Below are 20,935 nucleotides of genomic sequence, written 5' to 3'. Positions count from 1 at the left end.
CCCACCTCTCTGTTTCCTGTTCCTGTGTAAGAAATGTACTCTGACTGGTTGTCAGACTCCCATGGTGCCATGCAGGGGGCTACTCTCTAGGTTGTTTTGAATCCATAGATGAGTTCTCAGATGCCATGTGGAGAGTTGAGTAATATCCCTTCCCCCTACAGCTGCAGTGGGGAAGTCTTTATTATGTAAAGTGGGCTAGCCTGGCCTTCTTAATGGGCCTATTGACAAAGTGGGGGTGGGCAAGAAGCTACAGGCAACTATTCTGTCTTTTAAAGCATGTTTCTTTCTTTTCACATCCAGAGAAATATTCTGCCTTTTCAATACTTCCTAGCATATTTCACTTCTCCGGGAGAGGGCTGGATGATAACTTCCCACACCTGATCATTGCACTCTGAGGAATTGGAAGCACGTCACCCACGCTGATCTCAGGGCTCAGTTTACAAGGTTGAGAAACACTGCATTAATGTTTAATTTTTTAATCATAATAATGACCCAATGGTTTATTGGCTATCACAATGTTGTGACTACATTCTTCACTTTTCTCCTTGCTTCAGATGCAGCATGAGTGCTTTGCAGGCTTCTATTTTACATACAACAGCAACACTTTTTTCTCACAGCAACATCTGCCAACTGAATGAAAAGAACAAATGCTAAAGTATGCTAACCAATACCTCAGGGCTTCTAGCACATCCTTTTTTTAACTTTGGAAGTATCCTTGAAATAATTTTCATGTCTCAGGGAACTCCAACATAAAAAAATAACAAAAACTTCACAATACAATTCATTTCTAACCTACAAACCCACACTTTACAACAACAGCAAAGCAGCATCTGAGTTGTGGCACTAACAATTATTATCACTGCAAGTGCTAGCATTGCAGTATGTGATGGTTAAAGGGTTTTCTTTTAATCACCTCACAAAAAACTAATCCCAGTTGCTAGTGCATCATAATTTCTATCCATTGACAATGCCACTGCGGCATTATTTTTCATTCATTATTATTCATTTGGGATGGGATGGAGATGGTGCATTCATCCTTATTTCCTTTATCACTCTGCAGTTCAGAAACTGTCACCTATAGTATGTTGGGCAGGTTCTGTGCAGTTCAAATTTGGGGTACTGTTTTCTCCTTTATTGATATCATTTTATAATGGTTCCCTTCCTAGCACTGGTTTTAGTAGCTGTTGGTTGAGGAGGAAGAGGTTGCTTTGTGTTGCAGGATATACTCTCTTGTCTTATTCAACAGCTACATGAAAGCAGTGGGTGAGGTAATTTGTCAGTCTGTCAGTCCTGTATCACCAATATTCTGATTTTACCCAGTTTTATCTTTTGACCCCAAACTAGTCTAGCACTATTTTCATCTAGTGCAGTGGTCTCCAACCTTGGCAACTTTTAAGACTTGAGTTGAAGTCTACAAGTCTTAAAGTTGCCAAGGGTGGAGACCACTGATCTAGTGTACCACTTATGCTCGCTCCATCCTAGATTGAGAAGCCCTTCAGTAGTCACTCATGCTCTAATCACCTCAGCTCAATTATTGACATGTTATCCACAAGGAACTATTCTTGAAGACCACCCGGAAACTTCCATTGTCCATAAAAACAATATATTTACATGAATATTTTTTTGCAATTTTTTTGATGCAACTGAGTAACCTTTATAATATCATGTTAGATCCAAGATGCAAAGTGCTACCTATTAGTATGCCTTTTTCTTTAACGGAAGACGATAGTGTTTAGAAACATTTTAGTTGCATAAATTCTTTATTTATAGTCACTTAACAAAACATTTTAGCCGGAGCGATTATAGCTGAAAACTTTTGATTCTACCTGCCTAATTACACCATTGCACAATCGGTTTCCCAGACCATCCTTTCAGTACCTCCATGCACTGGGGTGTGCAACTGCTTTTTTCCGCTTTGTTAAGTAGCATCAAGTGGGAATTGCAACCCCTGAAGTGCCGCTCGAGCCGAGTTTATTTCAGTAAGTAAACGACCCTCTCTGCATAGGTTTCCAATCAGCATTTGAATTTGCCTTGACTTATTTGCCGCAGAAGACGCATGAAGTTCGGATTAAAGCGTCGCAAATAAACTACGCACTAGACTCGAAGAACCGTGGAGCGCGAAAGCCGTTAAGAAAGCCAAGTGAACTTGGAAGGGCGTGCTCCGATATTAATAACTAAACCCACGCCTCTTTCATTCGTCCTCTCCCCTTGCTTTGGGTGGACCTAGGCCACGGTCTAGTGCGCACGCGTCAATTCCGCCCGGCGGAGGTCAAAGAGATAAGGAAAACGAAAGGTCCAGGCAGCTATTACTACCTGGTTTCAGTAGACACCAGTATATGCACGGCGAATGAAAAATGGGGAAATCTGTCCTTTCTTTAAAAAAAAATAAAAATGGATAGATTAAAAACTTTCGCTTGGACAATTTTCAAAGCAATGTTTTCTACTGTGACGAAGTCCCCACTCCTCTCTCTGCAGTTAAAACTAATTGAATGTCCGCTGTTGGCAATTTGAATGTCAATCAAAAATTCAAGAAGCGAAGCATCCTATCATTATATCTATCCATGATGGCCGTTATGATGCATTTAAAAATCACAATAACTATACTGGGGGGAGGAGAAAGCTTTGAATCCTGTGAGATGGGCAATCCACCTTTCTAGTACACATTCTTCTTATGCATTTACAGCCCCCTAACATGGCGGCAACTGCCAACTGCAGTAGCGGAGCCAGAATTCTAGTCGGGGAACCATTAAGACTGTATCCCCTGGGCGGGGCTACAGGAGCGCGGCGCGTGGGTAGGAAGTGGCCACGGCGGGTGCTGGAGGAGCAAAATGGCGGCGGCCACTGCCGCGCAGCTCACCGATGAGGAGCTTTTCTCTGAACTGAAGCGACTCGGTTTCTCGCCGGGGCCCGTGACGGAAAGCACCAGGCCAGTCTACGTAAAGAAGCTGAAGAAACTGCGGGAAGAAGAGCGGACGTCTGGGGCCCACGGCGTTGTCGCCAAGACCCGGAACAGTAGCAACAATACCCCAGGGGCAGGCGGCGGCTTGAGGGTTCGCTTGGGCAGTCCCGACCTCTCGCCTTTGTCCGGAGTGATTGGCGGGGGTGGCATCCGGGCCCGCATAACTCCCTTCGGCGGAGGCGGTGGCAAAGTCCTGCTGGGCTTCAGTTCCGACGAATCGGATGTGGAGGCCAGTCCCAGGGGCCAGCCTGGCGCCGCTGCCAGCCGGAGGGAACGGGGTTCGACCTCTCGTCGGGACCCGAGGCCTGCGGGCGCCTCCGCCGCCGCCTCCTGCCTCAACCACAGTGCCTTGGCGGAGTCGCCGGCTCGCAGGAAGCCCAATGCCTGGTGGGGAGCGACGGCTAGACGGGCGACGGTCACGGCGGGGACTCCGGAGCAGATGGAGGGCGGGAGAGCGACCGGGGACGAGGAAGACGCCCAGAAAGAGGAGGCCGAGCGGAGGCGGGAGCGACACAAGAGCCGAGCAGTGAACGGGAATAGGCTGCTCACCGGCGGCGCAAATATGAGGGACCAGTACTCGGACTCGGAGGAAGAGGACGAGGTGGCGGCCACACAGCAGGGGCCGAAGGAGGAGCCCTTCACTCGTCACTCTGTCTGCAGGAAGAACCTCTGTAAATCGCTCAGCCCCTTTTCCGCTCGCAGAGGTGTTGCGGCCGGCGACGGCTTGCTGGAGGCAGGTCAAGGGCAAGGCTCTGCGGTCGGCGGTGGCTTTGCGGGGAACGTCAGGGCCGCCGGCGGGAGTAAAACCGCCGAAAGAGCGGACAGGCGAGAGGACGACGAAGAGGAAGAAGAAGAAATCCTATCAGCCAGAGGAGATGGCGATTATCTGGACTCGAGTCCGCGCAGCCCCCGATACAGCGGCAGTTCTTCCAAGAAAGGCAATCCGCTGTTACTGCCGCCACTGCTACCTGACACGGATCATAGCAAAATAACTGATCCCTTAAGCAGTAGTAGGAAACGGGCCAACAATCATATTCTCCCCGATGCAATCGGGGGCTACAATACTGAACCAAGCATTTATAGTGCTAGCAGCCTAGTTTCAGGTGCTATCAGCTCATCATCCACTAGAATCAATCACTCCAATCACACAGGTTCCAATCATACCTATTTGAAAAATTCTTACAATCCAAAGCTTTCGGAACCTGAAGAGGATCTGTTGCAGCAGTTTAAGAGAGAAGAAATATCCACCACAGGAAATTTCAGTGCTCATTATTTGTCGATGTTCCTCTTAACTGCTGCATGTTTGTTCTTTCTGGTGTTGGGATTCACTTACCTGAGAATGAGAGGTTCTGGAATAGCTGAGAATATGAGAATTGAGAGTAAGTATTAGGATGGAGAACAATAGTTCCTTGCGATGTCACCTGCCATTTGAGTAACATGTGCCAAACATTAATTGGGAATTCTATTTGTATCCAAGTTATATATTTTGTTATGCTGATGTTGACTTTTAAAAAGGGTATACATACATACATACATACATGAGAGAGAGAGAGAGAGAGAGTGTGTTGATGGTCTGCTTGGATCAAATAATTGATCCAAAGAGAGTGACTTTTTGACACTCAAAATATATTGGTTAATGTCATTTAGAAAGCTTTTGTTCATAAGATTTGCACATGAAATACTTTAATTTATAAATGTAGGCAAGAATTATATAGTATGCATGTTTACATTGCAGTTGTATAATCAAAATACACAAACTCCTTGTACTCCTTATGTAGCACTTTGTAATGTATTCAATGATCTAGAGGCTAAAACATATTCCTCTGACAACTATATCCTTTGAAGTGCATTTGCACTTTAATTTTGATCACTAGTGACATATTTGATTTTATTTGAAGGGTTTTAACAATGGAAGTTCACGATGAACTAGTTAACTTAAAGCAGTACTTATATGTGTTTCAAATAAAGCACAGTTGACTTCAGTATATCTGAGCAGAAAAGGAACTTTATACAGTGTTTTTCTTTTCCCACTCAAGACAAAGTAGTATTCTTAAGTGAATTCTTATTATTGAGTATATTAATGGTCTAATTCTTGGTTTTGAAAATATTAGTTTGCCTTTGGTTTTTCCTCATGTGCTTTGCTTTATTATTTCAAATTTTTAAATGTTACTTCCTGATAAGGAAAATGCCTTGCTTCATTTTTAAATTTATGATTAGCATAGTGGAAAAGTGACTTAAAAGTGAAACCGCCATTTTTAATTTGCTGTTTGAGTCTTCAGGTGCATAATTATTTAAAGAGATGAAATTATATTTGGATTATGTATTGCTATAAGCACTCACTTTAAATTATTACATGTATCTTCTCTTAATCTAGAATTGCCTGTCCGAAGTATTTGGCTTAATAAATGGGATTTTAGAATTGCATTTGAATCTCTGTCTAGTTCAACTGTTGCAGTTGAGACATGAAAAAAATGTTTAATGTAGCAATGGATATTTATTACTTTCCTTCATTGGCTTTTGTCTGTTGTGCTTCTTTTCTTCTGTCTGCATTTGAACTTATTTCTGTTTCAAAATGAGAGATCCCCACCTCCTTTCCCCCCTTTCCTTTCTCTTATCTCATGCTGTTATTACCTTCCTGTCTGGTGAATGTCCACTTTGTCCACTGGCTTTTTCCCTGATTGTTTTAATATTGTTCTTTTTCATGATTTATTGAAAGAAATGTTTGTGGATGACTCTTTAACTTACTCTGCTCTTCCCCTATTTTATCCAGAGCTCTTAGTTGCCCTTCACAATTGATTTGTTATTTATCTTCTAGCAGCCTTCTCCTGTCATATTAGTCATGGGTTGAACCAAGTCATTTAGCTGAAAGCAGTATTTCAAGTTCTTAATGAAGTTCTGGTGGCTGAGACTAGATACCTTAATTGCCCTAATCCTTTTAGATTTGTTTCACAAGCATCAGATATTAATGTCTTTAGAAACAATTGGCTTGATTAGTTTGTCTTTGTCTTCCCATTTTTATTTTTTGCAGTACTAGGTGGAGGATTAAATCCTAAGAATTTCACCTTGTAATTCCACAAGGTATTCCACAAGGATTTGGTTGCTATTTCAATTATTTTTTATACTTTTGATTGTTCTGATTCATGATAAAAAATTTCAGTCTCACTCATACAGTGAGATTGTAACACTGTTCCATCAGCCATGATGGATTATTTTATCTTGGTGCTCTCTTATTGCCTCCAGTTGATATTGGAAAGTGTCCTCAATTTGTCTCCAGAACTCCTGGATTGTCCAGTTTGTTTTAATTGAGATCTTGATTAAAAATCAGCTGATAATGAAAGAATAACCAACTGAACAACACACACACACACACACACACACACACACGCACAAATACCAGAGTGGTCCATCCCAGCATCCCCAAGGCCTAGGGGAAAAGTCAGGATTTTTTTAAAGGGACAGTTGCAGTTAGGTAATGTGAGCAGTATGCTAATCTCCAGAGAGATGCTATTTTAAGGAGCAGGTGAACCATCAGGGAAGGCCGTTTTCCTGGATCCCAATAGGTGACATTTTGTCAGTGATGGGACCCAAAACTAGCCAATCGTATATAGGATGGGTGGGTAGTGCTATGAGCCATAGTAAGTTATTCAGTAGCTAGGCCCTATGGCATGTAAAGCTTTATACATTATAACCAGCATCCTGAAGTCAAATGATAACCACTGTAACTCATATAGCAGTGGTATATTGACATATAAGTAGTCTTCATTTATTGACTGCATTTGGGAGCAACAACTCAACCGCACCTTTATAGGTGCTTTAAATACTATTTATTTGGCTAGTAGGTTAGTGTGAAGCTTGGTTATTTCATTGTTTTATCATGACAATTAATAGTGTTCAGATAAATATTTTGTATGATGTAGGACATTTTTAAACATGTGCTGAGGTTCGTTTGTTGAAAATATTTTATTGATTAGCTGATATAAATAATTTAATTGGAAAAATAATTATTGTGTTCCCTTTTTGATTTGTGCTGAGTCTTGGTAAAAGTGTATAATAAATTATTACTAAATAAGATGTTTAACTGTAGGCTAGACTGAAAAAACAAAAATATCCTGGAAGAAGGCAATAGCAGTTTTGCAAAGAAAATAGAATGGGTGTGTTTATGAAATCACCAGCAGTCAAGCTTGTCTTTAAGTTGATTTTAAACGTATGTTAATAGTTTGAGTTCAAATTGTACTCATTATGGTTTTGCCAAATAGACAACTTGCATACAAAGCTGAACAGAAGAAGCCTTTCCTGAATTAACTTGTTATAATATCATGTAATTGCATTTTATGTTCACTTTCTAAATTTATCTACATTAGAATAATCAAATATGATCTTTAATTGCTATTTTAATTAGACATCAAGAGTGAGAATTTGCATTGTCCTTGAGAATTACATGTGTGCAACTATACATTGGTTATATTTTGCATGCTTTTAAACATTTTGAACTTTTATTTACTGGCAATACATATTTTGCTATTTAAATAAGGAGTACATAATGGAAGAAGTTACCAAGATATACTATGTATGCTGGATATCATTGACACATCAACCTGTTTTGAATTCTGTCATTTCTATTGCAAAATATGATGCTGCATTAAGGAGATCGCTGAATATTTCTGTAATATAATTACAATAATTGGCATATTTAGTTAATTTTTCTTTTCATTTATAGATAATAATCCAACCATTGGAGAACCCAATGTAAGTATGAATTAATAACATTGATAAGATTTATCACAACTTTTATTTAAATTACATAGATTATTGGCTTTAAAATTATAAAGTAAATTTATCCTACAAATTTTGCTTGGTTGTTTGATATATCAGTTATAAGGGATTTATACAGGGGTGGGATCCTACTGGTTTAACAATTGGTTCACTGAGTGTGCGCTTGGCATACATGCGCATGCTTTGCTTTTGCACATGTGCACAGTTTGCAGGAAACTCACCTTCCACATTACTGTTGGCAAGGAAAACAGCTGAGGTGCAGCAATCCACTACCGTGCTGATCAGTTGGGCTTCGGAAAAGGAAATATAGGACAAGGAAATACAGCAGAGGGGCAAGCGGGGGGGGGGGCACTTCAAAATCGGAGCGAACCGGTTTGTTGCCAGCTGATAGTAACAGCTACTGGTTCACCTGAAACGGTAGAATCCCACCCCTGGATTTATATTTTTTGACAATATTAGTGACTATAGAAGTTTATATATATCTCATAAGAATTTGGTTATGTACATTCTACAACTTAGTAATATTTTATGCACAAATTTTGGGCATGCATATACTTTGAAATGCACATTTTAGAACATTACTTAATCAGTTTGTCTGGAATTTATCAAAATTCTGTATTTCAGAAAGTTAAGGGTATATCTCTTTACGGTACTCTGCTGCACCGTAGAACACATGAAGAATATGTATTTATTTAACTTTCATTCTGTGTGTCTCACAGCTAAGAAAATCAGTAAAAATAAAAGATGGCAAGTGTGATGTAGCGAGAATTCTCACGCTCCCATCACTAAAGGCCTGGGTGAACAGCTAACTCATCACATACTATTAAAATCCTAGTTGAAATTGTTGGATTTAAATAATCATATATTATGAATTATTTCAGGCATTTTTTTTAAAAAAACCAACACTTTCAGAACAAAATAGGTTAATTCATTTTTTAATTCTCTAGGTAGACCAACCAATTCTCATGAACTGTTTATATAGACTTCATGAAAAGTTGGCACAAATGGCAGGTAAGTCTTTAAAATTAATACATAGTTTAATTTAAAAAATTCAAATGTAAAAGGGTATTTTGATTCTTTCAGGAACAAAATATGAGACTAAACAATATGGATTTCTTACCTTTTTAAAATAATTTTACTAAAGATAATTGCAATAGTAATTTACAAGAAGTATCTTGTAAAAGTATCTTGTAAAAAAAATACAAGAAGTAGAAAGTTAAAAATCAAAGGAAAAGAATAGAAAAAAGTATAAACACTTTTAATAATTTTTCAACTCTTAATTTACAATCAATGATCTCTTCATCCTATCTACCATCACATTTCAGCCCTGGGGTCAGCATAAGTACATTAAGGGTTGCCAGAAATAATATATCTATTTTAATCTTGATCAAATAAGCCAACTTTTTATTATTTTCTTTTATTTCTAACAATCTTAATGTTTAGTCCAAGAGTGTCAAACTTGCACCGACACATCATCATGTGACGTATTGCAACTCCCCCCTCCTTCACTAAACCGGGGTGAGCGTGGCCAGCGTGTGATGCATGCGGGCCACGAGTTTGACACCATTGGTTTAGTCCATTCAAGTAATATATAACTTGATTTCTTTTTTACCCCTTCTCAAAAGATTAATTCAAGATTTAACAAACCTTTCATAAACCAAATATAAATATTATCCAGATGTATTCGTAATTCCCTTTTGATTTTTAAAGCATCAACCAGCTTCTTTTGTATATCCAATTAAACATATTTTTCCTTATTATTCTTGTAGCTTGTCATTTGTAGATCCACTGTTGACAAACTTGTTCCTTTTTTTCTAAGACTTTTTGGACCCAGTCTATCCAGAGAAGCAAACATTACTATTGACATTATTGATATTAACTTCTAATTCTATTTCTTCAAAAGTATATTTCAATATTTCCATTGTTATCATATTTTGTATCATTCTGTCGCTTTTAATTAGATTATGCATTTTTGTCAGGTGCTGCTTCATTTAATAATCAGGAAAGAAACTACTCAACTCCATTTGTTTGAAATTAAGTGTACTTTTACTTTTTACAAATGAATAGTAGCAAAGCTAAGCTGTGTCTGGTTAATTGGGCGTGAAAGCAATGAATATCGTATAGGTCAATCCCCTCCCCTTGGCACCCCAGTCCATAGTCCAATTATAATTCACCCAACTGTCAGGTGGGAGATATCTTCAAAAAACATCATCAGGGTGGAATGCTGGACAGTTAACCTTGGCGGGAAACTCCCTTCCCCCACATGCGCAATGAGATGGTCAGAACAGCTTCTAGAATATTCCTCCAGCACATAATGATTCCCCTCCCAAATACCATACCCCCCTCCCTGTTTCAATGGCAGCCGAAGCAGCAGCAAAGCAGAGGCTGACAATTTTTCTCCTTCAATTAGAATATTTTTTTGATTGTCCATTTTTAAAAATTGTTTATTTTATGTCTTAGAATAAATTCAAAACAAGTTGACTTTCCCATGGGAAGGATTCTTTATAATTAATTCCAAAATCTTAATTTCAAATTTATCTGGGCCATTAATCCGTTTATAACTTTCTAACTTCAACCTTAATTTACTTTTTGCTTGTCACATTTTTTAAGTTCTTACTATGTAGTTAACATTTTCATACAGGATTGAAGGCAGACTTACTTGGTGGTTAGACTTGTCAATCTAAAGTTTTCTAATAGCTGAAAAGTAATACTAAGTAATATCCGAATGTTATTAGAAAAGAAAATATATTAACTCAATGTCATTTTAAAGTCATTAGTTGTGATTTGAGTAAGATGACTATTCCATCCTCTCCCAGTGCTCTAAAACCATTGTCTCATTGTCTCCTCATGAGGAGGAGCACTCATGGTGAGTTCCCGTCCTCTCTTTGTCTGCAGAGGTTCAAAGAACACATCGGTTTCCCAGCAATTTATTCTTTGCAATGGTCTCCAGCTCCATTTTTGTGACACTATCTTCAATCTTGAAAAGTCAAATTTCTTACTAAATTTTTGATGTAATACAAGACACATTTTTGTTAATTATATTATGAAAATGTAATCAAAATTTAAATAAAATAAGGATTGAATTAAAGTGTATGTGTTGGGTGGAGACAAGTATAGAAAGCTCAATCTTTAGTAAAGCACTGTCTTTATTACAACCAATTATCATTCCTTTTAAAGACTAATACCACTGACAATAAGAGAAATTCATCTTGTGTATGAAATATTATTTAGTTTATTATGATCTACTTAATATATTATTTAGTTTATTATTTAGTTCTTTTTAAAGAAAAGTACTTTTCAGTATTTTATTTTTTTGTTGATACTGCTGGTTCTACAGACATGAATCCCATTTTTAAAAAAATGTTTGTGTTACTTTGTTTTTTTAATTAATTGAAAGTTATTTTATATCATAGCAATTGACTAACCTGTATATAAAAAATGATTATAGTTATCTGCTTTTGAGTGAGAGATTGTGGAAAGTTGGTACAAGAATGAAAGAGTATACATAAACAAGTGAGATAGCAGACACAGGTCGGTTGCAGTTATCTCATAAATGCAACATAGCCCAAGTGGAATGTCTGGAGATTTTCAATAATCTGTTTTGAAAAAGCACCTTTGGGACAACTTAAATGGAAACAAACCTGGAAAGAAGCATTTCAGATAATTTCAGAAATTTGAAATTTGACCTTAAATAACTCACTACTGTACATCTTGTATGTACATCTTGTCAGAGGGGAGGAAATCCTTCTTGCAACTTTCAAGTTTTTATATTTATCCCTGAATAGCCTAAAGATTTACCTTATTAAAATTTGGACAGCCTTTGTTTCTTTGATCTTGAATGATTGCTGGGAGCTTGACAACATGTTTTATTACTCAAATATGGAATACGTCTCTTCAATATTTTGACAAGAATTAAGTTTTCCTTTATTTTTGTGTAACCAGATTAGCATGCCTATATTAATATTCAAACAGATTGTGAACAATACCATACTACAGAACTACATTCAGATTTTCTGCACTGTAGATAGAATTTATAAACAGATAATATGCAGTATGATTTTCTCAATTACTCTCATCAATTCCAACACGTATCCTAAATTTTCTCTGATAAGTTGCCCTGCCCTCCAAAAGTGGTTTAGGAATATATAAAAATAGAGGGTGGAAAACTACTGTATTAGATGGAACACCATTTTTCATTTTTATAGCATAGATTTTGTTCCTACATGTAATATAAAGGTGTGTATTATATATATATAAATACAGTAAATGAAAATTTATTTTTCCCAGGTGATCATGAATGTGGAAATTCTGTAAAGAAGGGGCTTTCCATTCAAGAAGCAGCTACTTATTTAAAAGTAAGCAAATTAATTTTAAAACATATTTTCCACTCTTTAAATTTTATTTTTAAACTGTAATTAAAAATAGTGATAGTATATTGCATGAATGTATTTGCTTGTAATAAGTCATTTTGAATTTTTAAGTATTAATATTTAAGCACAAGAAATATTAAATGTATAGGCTTTAAAATTGTATGTTCTTGTTTGATCATTTTATTCATTATAACCTTTGGTATGATGATAAATTAATATGCCTTCTAAATTCTGCAACACTTTTGATCTGTAGCTCTATATAGTAAGTATGTGCAAGCATGCCTCATTTTAAAGGATGAAAACATTATTAAATACATTTCTATGCCTCCCATCTCACTATTACATTGATTCTAGATAGCTTACAATATAGTAAAAAAAAATGGTGCTAAAAACAAAATTAGAATAAAATATTAAAAGTTAAGAGCTACGATGATGGACAACCTGGGGAATGAGAATATTCTCTACTCCATTAGCCTCCCTTGGTATAGCAGGCTCCTATTGGGGCACCAGGCCAGAGGTGTGTTCCTCCCTGTATGGTCCAGTACGCCAGAAGAGGTAGTGAAAATCTGACATACTGGATAGGACCGGTAGTAATAATGGTGGCTTGGCCACACCCCCAAACCTGTTGTCCCATCAGAAGCTTCATCAGAAGCTTTTTAAAAAGTTTTCCCCCCCTGCTGGTTCAGACAAGCGGGGGGGGGGGGAAAGCTTTAAAAAGTAAGAGAGAGAGAAAGAGAGGGAGGGAGGGAAGAAGAAAGGGAAGGGAGAAAGAAAGAGAAAGAAAAAGAACAAAAGAAGAAAACTCACTTTTCAGCTGGGAGATTCAACAAATGAGAAAAACAAATGCTATCGCTTTAAATCGGAACTGACCATGCCTGGCTGTGGAATTCTGGGAGTTAAAGTCCACAAGTCTTAAAGCTGCAAACTTTGGAGTCCTGTTTTAAATTGAAAAGCTGCTCAGAAAGAGGTTCGTAAAGTAACATTCAGCAGTTATTTGGGGACGGGGTTAGCAATAGCAGTTAGCAATAGCAGTTAGACTTATATACCGCTTCATAGGGCTTTCAGCCCTCTCTAAGCGGTTTACAGAGTCAGCATATCGCCCCCAACAACAATCCGGATCCTCATTTTACCCACCTCGGAAGGATGGAAGGCTGAGTCAACCCTGAGCCAGTGAGATTTGAACCGCCGAACTGCAGATAACCGTCAGCTGTTTCCTCTGCTTTCCTTCCCACAGAGGGAAGGAAGAAAGAAGAAAGGAAGGAAGGAAAGAAAAACAGCACAGCAATATAGGGCTAGAAGGCTACTCAGACTTCTAGTCCAATCCCCTACTGCAGCAGGAAATCTTACATTGTCTGAATTATTTTGGTGCCTCTAACAGAGAGGAAAATTGCCAGAAAGGAAAAGGAATTTACTAGGGCAAGACTGCCATGCTGAGGAAGGCAGAGATAGTCCTTGACTTATGACTACAATTGAGCCCAAAATTTTGGTTGCTAAGCAAGAGCGTTAAGTGAGCTTCACCACATTTTACTCAATCCATGACATCTCTTGGTGAGTGACGTCAAAGTGGCCATGTCCACCCTGTCACATGACCACCAAGCCACACCCACAAAATAGACCACTCCCACAGAATAGGTAGTAAAAAGTTTTGAAACCCACCCCTGCCCCAGGCAAAACAAGAGAATCAACTTAGCCTCTTCCAGAAGGCCAGGAGTGTGGGGGTGGATCTCACCTCTGATGGAAGACTATTCCAGAGGCTGGGGCCACAATAGAAACGGTTATTATCTAGGACCCAATTAACCAAAATTCTTTGGCTGAAAGGTTCTAAAATAGTCCTCCTTTCCACTGAAATGGGTGGGGTGGATTATTCAGGGTAAGGTCCTTATTTTATTTAATTATATATAGTTGTGTGTGTGTGTGTGTATGTATGTATATATATATGTATGTGTATGTATATATATCATTTTTATATATAAATTTTTATATATAAAAATTTTATTCTCCAGGTGAAATTAGGGAAAGAGAAATACAAAATGTTTTACGGTATTTTGAGTGCTAAGTTTCACAGAACACCCTACTTTGAGTACAAAGACCTATTTTAAGGACAAAGCAACTGTTTTAAATGTTTTGGAAACATTTCTGCCTACTGTCTTTCATTGAATACAGGAAGCTGAATTGGTCTTCTCAGATTGTTGATTTGCACCTAGGTCAGACTAGATAAGGTTCTATGGCATTCAAAGGGAATCAGATTTGCCTTCTTGTGTCCAGACTAATTCCCCATTCGACTTTCCACTTGGCTCAGCCTGTCTCTCTCTGACAAGGACAGGGCTGTGCCAAAATTTTTAAGGCCTAATAGCTAGGCAACAGGGAAGGAAAGAGAAAACGGTCCCTTTCAGCATTAAAGTAAACCTGTCTGAAAAACAGCTAATTGCATACTCACTATTCAATTAGAAGTGATCATCACCAAGTTTAGCTACAGTCTAGTTCTTCACTAAATTATCAGATAGAATGGGTACATAGTGTTTCCTGTTTTTTATAGGTTTTGTTGTCTCCTTATAAAGCCCATGTCCAAATAATAATCTAGAATTTGTGCACTGTTTTGCTCATATATTTATGATGAAATATCTAGAAGTTAATGATAAAGTGACATTAAATAAAGTTGAATTTTATATGTATGTACATACAACTATGTATAGTTTTATTAGAATGCTTTATATAACATTGTTACATTATACCAGAATTTATTTATTTTAGAAATTTGCAACATCTCTCATTACTGAATGTTTAGTGTAGAGCAATGACTGGAGAATTCGTGGTCTTCTTTATTTTTACTTGATTTCCTTGTTTCTCTTAGAATTTAGGTCCAGAATATGAAAATGCATTTAATGAATCCCTGCAATGGTTATTAAATAGTGGAGAAGATGTTGGTATAAAGTAAGTCATTTTATTTCATTTTTTCTAGAAATAGTTTAATTATAGATTGTCTTTCATATAATAGAATAAGATTGTTAAACAGGAAAAGCCATAGAAGGGAGTGTACAACTTTGAAGCTTGTTTATGGTCTGAAACATAAGTATGAGAAAAGATTAAATTATCTCCCCTCCCCCCCGTTTTATTTATTTTATTTATATAACATATAAAAATTCAATTTCCATCAAACTCTGATCTGGGTACAGTTATTTTTAAGCAGTCATAATCTACATATTTGATATAGTATTCATCACAATATTGATAATATAATATAATAACAATATTACTTAACATTATCTTCTTTAACAACTCTCCACTTTAACTTTTCCCCTTTTTATGTCTCCACCTTTCTAATTGTCCATTTCTATTGTCTAGCCATTGATAAAATACGTCCCATATCAAAAACTAGTTTCTTTATCCTTAACAGTGTTAATCTATTCATTGCTATGCAATACAATTCTGGCTGCAGTTAGTATATGTAAAACCAGATATATAGTCCTTTTATCATATATTTCTGGTAGGATGCCCAATAAAAATGTCTCTGGTTTCAAGCCTATATGCTGCTTTTTCATTTTTTTCTAAACGAAGTATATATTTTTGTCCAATAATTTTTAGCTTTTGAGCATGTCCACCACATATGGTAATATAAACCAGATGATTGATTACACTTCCAGCAATTAGTGGATCTATCTTTATACATTTTTGCCAGTCTTGCTGGTGCAAAATGCCATCTATAAAACATTTTATACAAAATTTCTTTATATTGACATAGTCAATTTAATATTTCTATCCCATAGTTTATGTCATTTATCTAATTCTATTGCATATCCAAAGTTTTTAGCCCAAGCAATCATTGTCTCCTTTACCTGCTCACTTTCAAGTTTAATACTTAATAAATAACAATATAATTTCCTTATCAGTTTTTCATCTGTTCCAGTTAATATCTGGTCTAATTCTGTCAACTCTTTGTTAAAACTACATTTTAGCATCTTTCTCATAATGAGATTGTATTTGCATGAATGGCCACCATGCAGTGCCCATCCCTTAACTACTCTTAAGTTCCTGCTTAGTTTTTAATTCTTCCTTTCCATTCAAAATATCTTTGTATCTTAACAATTTTTTCCATGTTAACATTAGGATTTATCAATGCTTCTATAATGGAAAGCCAGACTGGTATTTTCAAATAGTGTTGTTCTTTTATTTTACACCAAACTAGTAACAGTGCATTCCTAATGTAGTATCTTTGAAAATAACAATGTATCTTATTCTTCCCATATCACAAGAAAGCGTGCCAACCTAGTTGGAGGTCATGGCCTTCTAAAGTTAATAATCTTGTATGTCTCAAGCTGATCCATTCTTTCACCCATGTGAGTATGGAGGCCTGATAGTACCCCATCTGGTAGCCCAAAGCCCCCTCTTTATTTGGTGTCCTGCAATATTTTCCAGCCTATTCTTGCTTTTTTCTCTAATCAAATGTATCTTGATATTATTTTATTTAATTCTTCAAAATATGTTATCTCCAGTTTTATTGGAATTGTTTGGAATAGATATAATGGTCATGGTAAGATATTCATTTTATAGTAGCTATTCTGTTAACGACAGTTGCACATCTTTCCATTTCTCCAGATCTAGTTAAATTTGCCTCATCAGTTTCATATAATTATTCTCTTTAATTGTTGCACATTTTGCTGTTAGTTGTATTCCTAAATACTTCACTTTTTAAACTATCTGTATATTAATTCTTTCCATCAACTCTTTTTTGTGTATCTTAACTAAAATCTTTGTCTTATCCTTGTTTATTTTCAGTCCTGTTACTTCCCCCTATTCTTCTATTTTTCTAATTAGCTTCGGTCCAGTTTCTAAGGGGTCTTCTAGTATAAAGACCAATTCATCTGCAAATGCCTGTAGCTTGTATTTCTTTTTTTATTTCCATTCCTTTTATTTCTTCATCTTGCTGAATGATCCCGGTTAACACTTCCAAAGTCAATATAAATAGCAGTGGACATCCCTGTCTAATGCCTTTCTTGATATCAAAGTTCTCTGCCATGTCTCCATTTACCATTACCTTGGCTGATTGTTTACAGTATAGTGCTTTAATCATATTAATACATCTCTCCTCTAAGTCTATATGTTTTAGTTGTAAGAACATGGATTGCCAGTTAACATTATCAAATGCTTTCTGTGCATCTAAAAACATCAGCATCATTTATTTTCAAGGGTGTGTTTCATAATTTAGAATCATTCTCATATTGTTTTTAATCTGTCTCTTTGGCAGAAATCCGTTACGATCTAGCTGTATAAATTTGTTCAAGTACTTTTTAAATCTCTCTGCTATTATCAAAGGATATATTTTCTAGTCCGAATTCAGTAAACGTATTGGTCTGTAGTTCTTTATCATTGTTAAATCTGAATAATCTTTCTGTATAAGAGTAATATTTGCTTCCATCCTTGAATTTGGTATTTTTGCTTCTATTAGTACTTCATTATAAAGTTCCAACATCACTGGGCTTAATACTTCTTCTAGTTGTTCTGCCGTATCGGGCCCTGGTGTTTTATTGGTTTTTTTGTCTCTTAATTGCTTCTGTCAATTCCATCATGGTTATCCCTTCATTCAGCATATCTTTAACTGTATCTGGTATATTAGGTAGTTCAGATTGTCCCAAATATTGTTGTATTTTATTTTCCAAAATTTTCTCCTTATCATATAATTACTTCTAGTACACTTTTATGATAGTTTTTTTCTCCTCATTCTAATAGTGAAGAGTCGCTTTCTCATCTGTAGGTTGATGTATCAATTCCCCCCCTCTTTTTTCCATCTTCCAGGCTTATTTGCATTTTCAAAAAAATTATTTTGCACTTTTAATTTTTTGTGCCAATTCTTCTTTTTCCAATAGATTCATTTTGTTTTATTATTTGATTTTTTTCAATTCCTTTTTTGTGTGATTCTATTTGTAGTTCTAATTCTAATCTTTTGTGTTCTTCTAATATTTTCTTATTTTGTTTCATCATTACTTTTCTTTCCCATATATGTTATAGCTAATCCCTGGATATATGCTTTAACAGTATACCATACAATTTGCAGGGAGGTCCCTTCCTTCTTATTCTCCTCGAAAAAAAACCCAATTCTTTTTCCATCTTTTGTATGAATTTTTTATCTTGCAGTATTGCTTGATTTAACGTCAATTTCCATTTTATTTTTTGTCCTTTCCATACATCGGATTGTGATCTGCCCAAAGACTGGGTTTTATTTCTATCTCTTGCACGCATGTTTTCAGTTATGATGGCATCCAGACGATATCTATTCTGGACCAGGATTTATGCCAGTTTGAATAGAATGAATATTGATTTTTCTTAGGATGTGTTTCTCTCCATACATCTTGAGTTCCTATTTCTTCCATCATTTTAAAGAAGGTTTTTGGGAGAGTTTTTCTAGCTTTTTTACCTATTTTACTGCTCTTATAGTCAAGTTCTGTCTCTACAATTGCATTAAAGTCTTCTATGAATAAATTTTCTTTTATAGATATATTGGTAACAGCTCAGATGAAGAGTCTATAACCGATATAACTGATATAAAGTATCTAGTATCAACTAGGCCACAGATGACCCTTACATGTCGTTTCCGTCGTGCATTTATTACTGCAACCTGTAGATCATTCATTCTGCTGATAGGTGAGTATTATTTAGTATTTTATTCTGAAGCTTTAATTTACACTTTTGTGACATAACATTTCTTAATAATGATGCTAACTGACAGTTCAATTTTTTTCCCAGTAGATTCTGTACCCTCTATAAAAGTAGATAAGCATTGTGTTGAAACATTATATTGTATAATGTAATAATTTACATCCAAATGCCAATATAAAAGGAAGGAATTATAAGGAAATAATTCATATAAATATCTTTTTAGTAGTTTGTAAAGTAGTACATATAATGATTGCTGCCTGCATTAGTACAGTGAAAATGTATAATCTTAAGTGTGTTTTGTACATTTAAAGATACGGATATAGATAGTCCTTGACTTAATGACAAGTGAGCCCAGATTTCTGTTGCTAAGTGAGACACTTGTAAAGTTAATCTGGCCCATTTTATGGCCTTTCTTATCACAATTGTTAAGTGAATCATTGTGGTTGTTAAGTTAGTAACATGCTTATTAAGTGAATCTGGCTTCCCCATTGACTTTGCTTGTCAGAAGGTTGCAAAAGGTGATCATATAACCCCAGGACACTGCAATTATCATACATATGAGTGAGTTGCCAAGCATCTGAATTTTGATCATATGAGATACTGCAATGGTCATAAGTGTGAAAAACAGTTATGAGTCACTTTTTTCAGTGCTGTTGTAACTTTGAACGGTCATTAAACAAAGTGTTGCAAATTGAGGACTACCTGTACTTAATGCTTAAGAAATTTGATATTTTTACATTTAAAATATGATATTTAATGTCTAATATAATTCTTCATATATACAGTATTTATAATTTGTTCTGTTGTATGTAAAATACTTTCTTATGAAATATGCATGAAGTGGAAAACTTGTTTTGAACTTGGGACATAGTTACATAAGTTACTTATTAAGAATGTTAGATCAGAACATCTTAATTGTAACAAAAAAACTGAAAACAGTTTGAATATTTGCTAACAATAGTTTTACTTTCTTAATTTCTTACTTTTCACTTGACAACCGTATCAATAGGTAGAAATAATAATCATATTTCTTCCTTGCCAGTTGGAAAAATTGGTAAAAGGGATGATGGTAAAATATATATATAATAATAATTAGGGTTACTTACTGACAGAATAAAAACTTGTATTCCTCCCACCAAGAGCCAATTCTCTCACATTCATCAATTAGCGTGAATCAGTATCTCCCACTTTGCTTTGGGTTTTCTTTAATCGTTTGCTGCCACTGTCGTTTACTGGTAGTGCCTAACTGGGTGGCCAGTGTTATAAGTGGCATAGCAGTATAAAAATCAGTGCCATCTACTCCCACTGCTAATATTTTTGCCAACATTAGTATATTCATAGTTCATCATAAAAACAAATAAAACTATGCTCTATTTTCCACTAGCAACCAAATCAATACAATCCCTTTTAGTTTCTTATATGAACCCTTTTAATAAAGCACAATGGCATACAATGAGTCCATACTCAAAATGCAAGTATTATTGCATTTTTAAATGCACTCTAAAAGTTTCACATCAGGCATCAGAACATATACAAGTATATGCAAAGGACTATCATAACAAATCAATTATATCAATCTGATCCTTTTGCCATTTTAAGTCTACTGTGACATTATTATATTACAGCACTAACAAAAGCCATAACTATCCAAAACCAATATAATGAATGTTTTGGGACCACTTGCCATAATATAAAATTGGAATTTTGTGAAGGTGAGCTTACTAGGGGAGAATATTTTGGGGAATCAGGTGTTAGGAAAGTGGAATTAAGTGTTCTCTCTTTTCATAGACTGGTGGAAATAGCCAGCATAGTATTTCTCCATAGTTGGGCTAACTGTAGTGCCTCCTGGGATGATCTTGGCCTAGTCATTTTCAGTTCAGATCATTTTGAATGAACAGCTTAAGTGGGCAATCCATAGTTGTTCCTGAAAACTGCATCTCAGTCTGCATTATTATGATTATTATTATTATTATTATACAATTGTATCACAGTGGCCAGTTGTTTCGCCGGATTTGGCATTGGTTACTAGTCGGGCCCCACCCAGGGGCCTAGGATGTCGTAACATATTTTCGTAATATGCGTGTAGATCCAAGCAGTGCGGCTTTCTGCATTTGACTGATGGTGATTTTGTCAATTTTTAACTGTTTTAAATGTAATTCCAGTGCTTTTGGAATAGCACCCA

The 20,935-nt window shown here is 36.1% G+C and overlaps 1 protein-coding gene across 1 annotated transcript in view; it reads left to right on the top strand.

The window, feature by feature from the left end:
• Positions 1–2,740: 2,740 nt before the first annotated feature.
• LEMD3 (LEM domain containing 3) overlaps positions 2,741–20,935 on the top strand; it is a 38,467-nt gene continuing 20,272 nt past the window's right edge. The window contains exons 1-6 of the mRNA XM_032220752.1: positions 2,741–4,338; positions 7,677–7,705; positions 8,680–8,743; positions 12,020–12,087; positions 14,954–15,033; positions 18,590–18,738. Coding sequence (XP_032076643.1) covers positions 2,829–4,338; positions 7,677–7,705; positions 8,680–8,743; positions 12,020–12,087; positions 14,954–15,033; positions 18,590–18,738 — 1,900 coding nt within the window. The 5' untranslated portion in view covers positions 2,741–2,828. The remainder of the gene's footprint in view (positions 4,339–7,676; positions 7,706–8,679; positions 8,744–12,019; positions 12,088–14,953; positions 15,034–18,589; positions 18,739–20,935) is intronic.

The sequence above is a fragment of the Thamnophis elegans genome, chromosome 7, assembly GCF_009769535.1.
Source record: "Thamnophis elegans isolate rThaEle1 chromosome 7, rThaEle1.pri, whole genome shotgun sequence".
Taxonomy (NCBI): Eukaryota; Metazoa; Chordata; class Lepidosauria; order Squamata; family Colubridae; genus Thamnophis; species Thamnophis elegans.
Note: the sequence above shows the minus strand (reverse complement) of the source record. Positions and strands in the feature narration are given on the sequence as shown.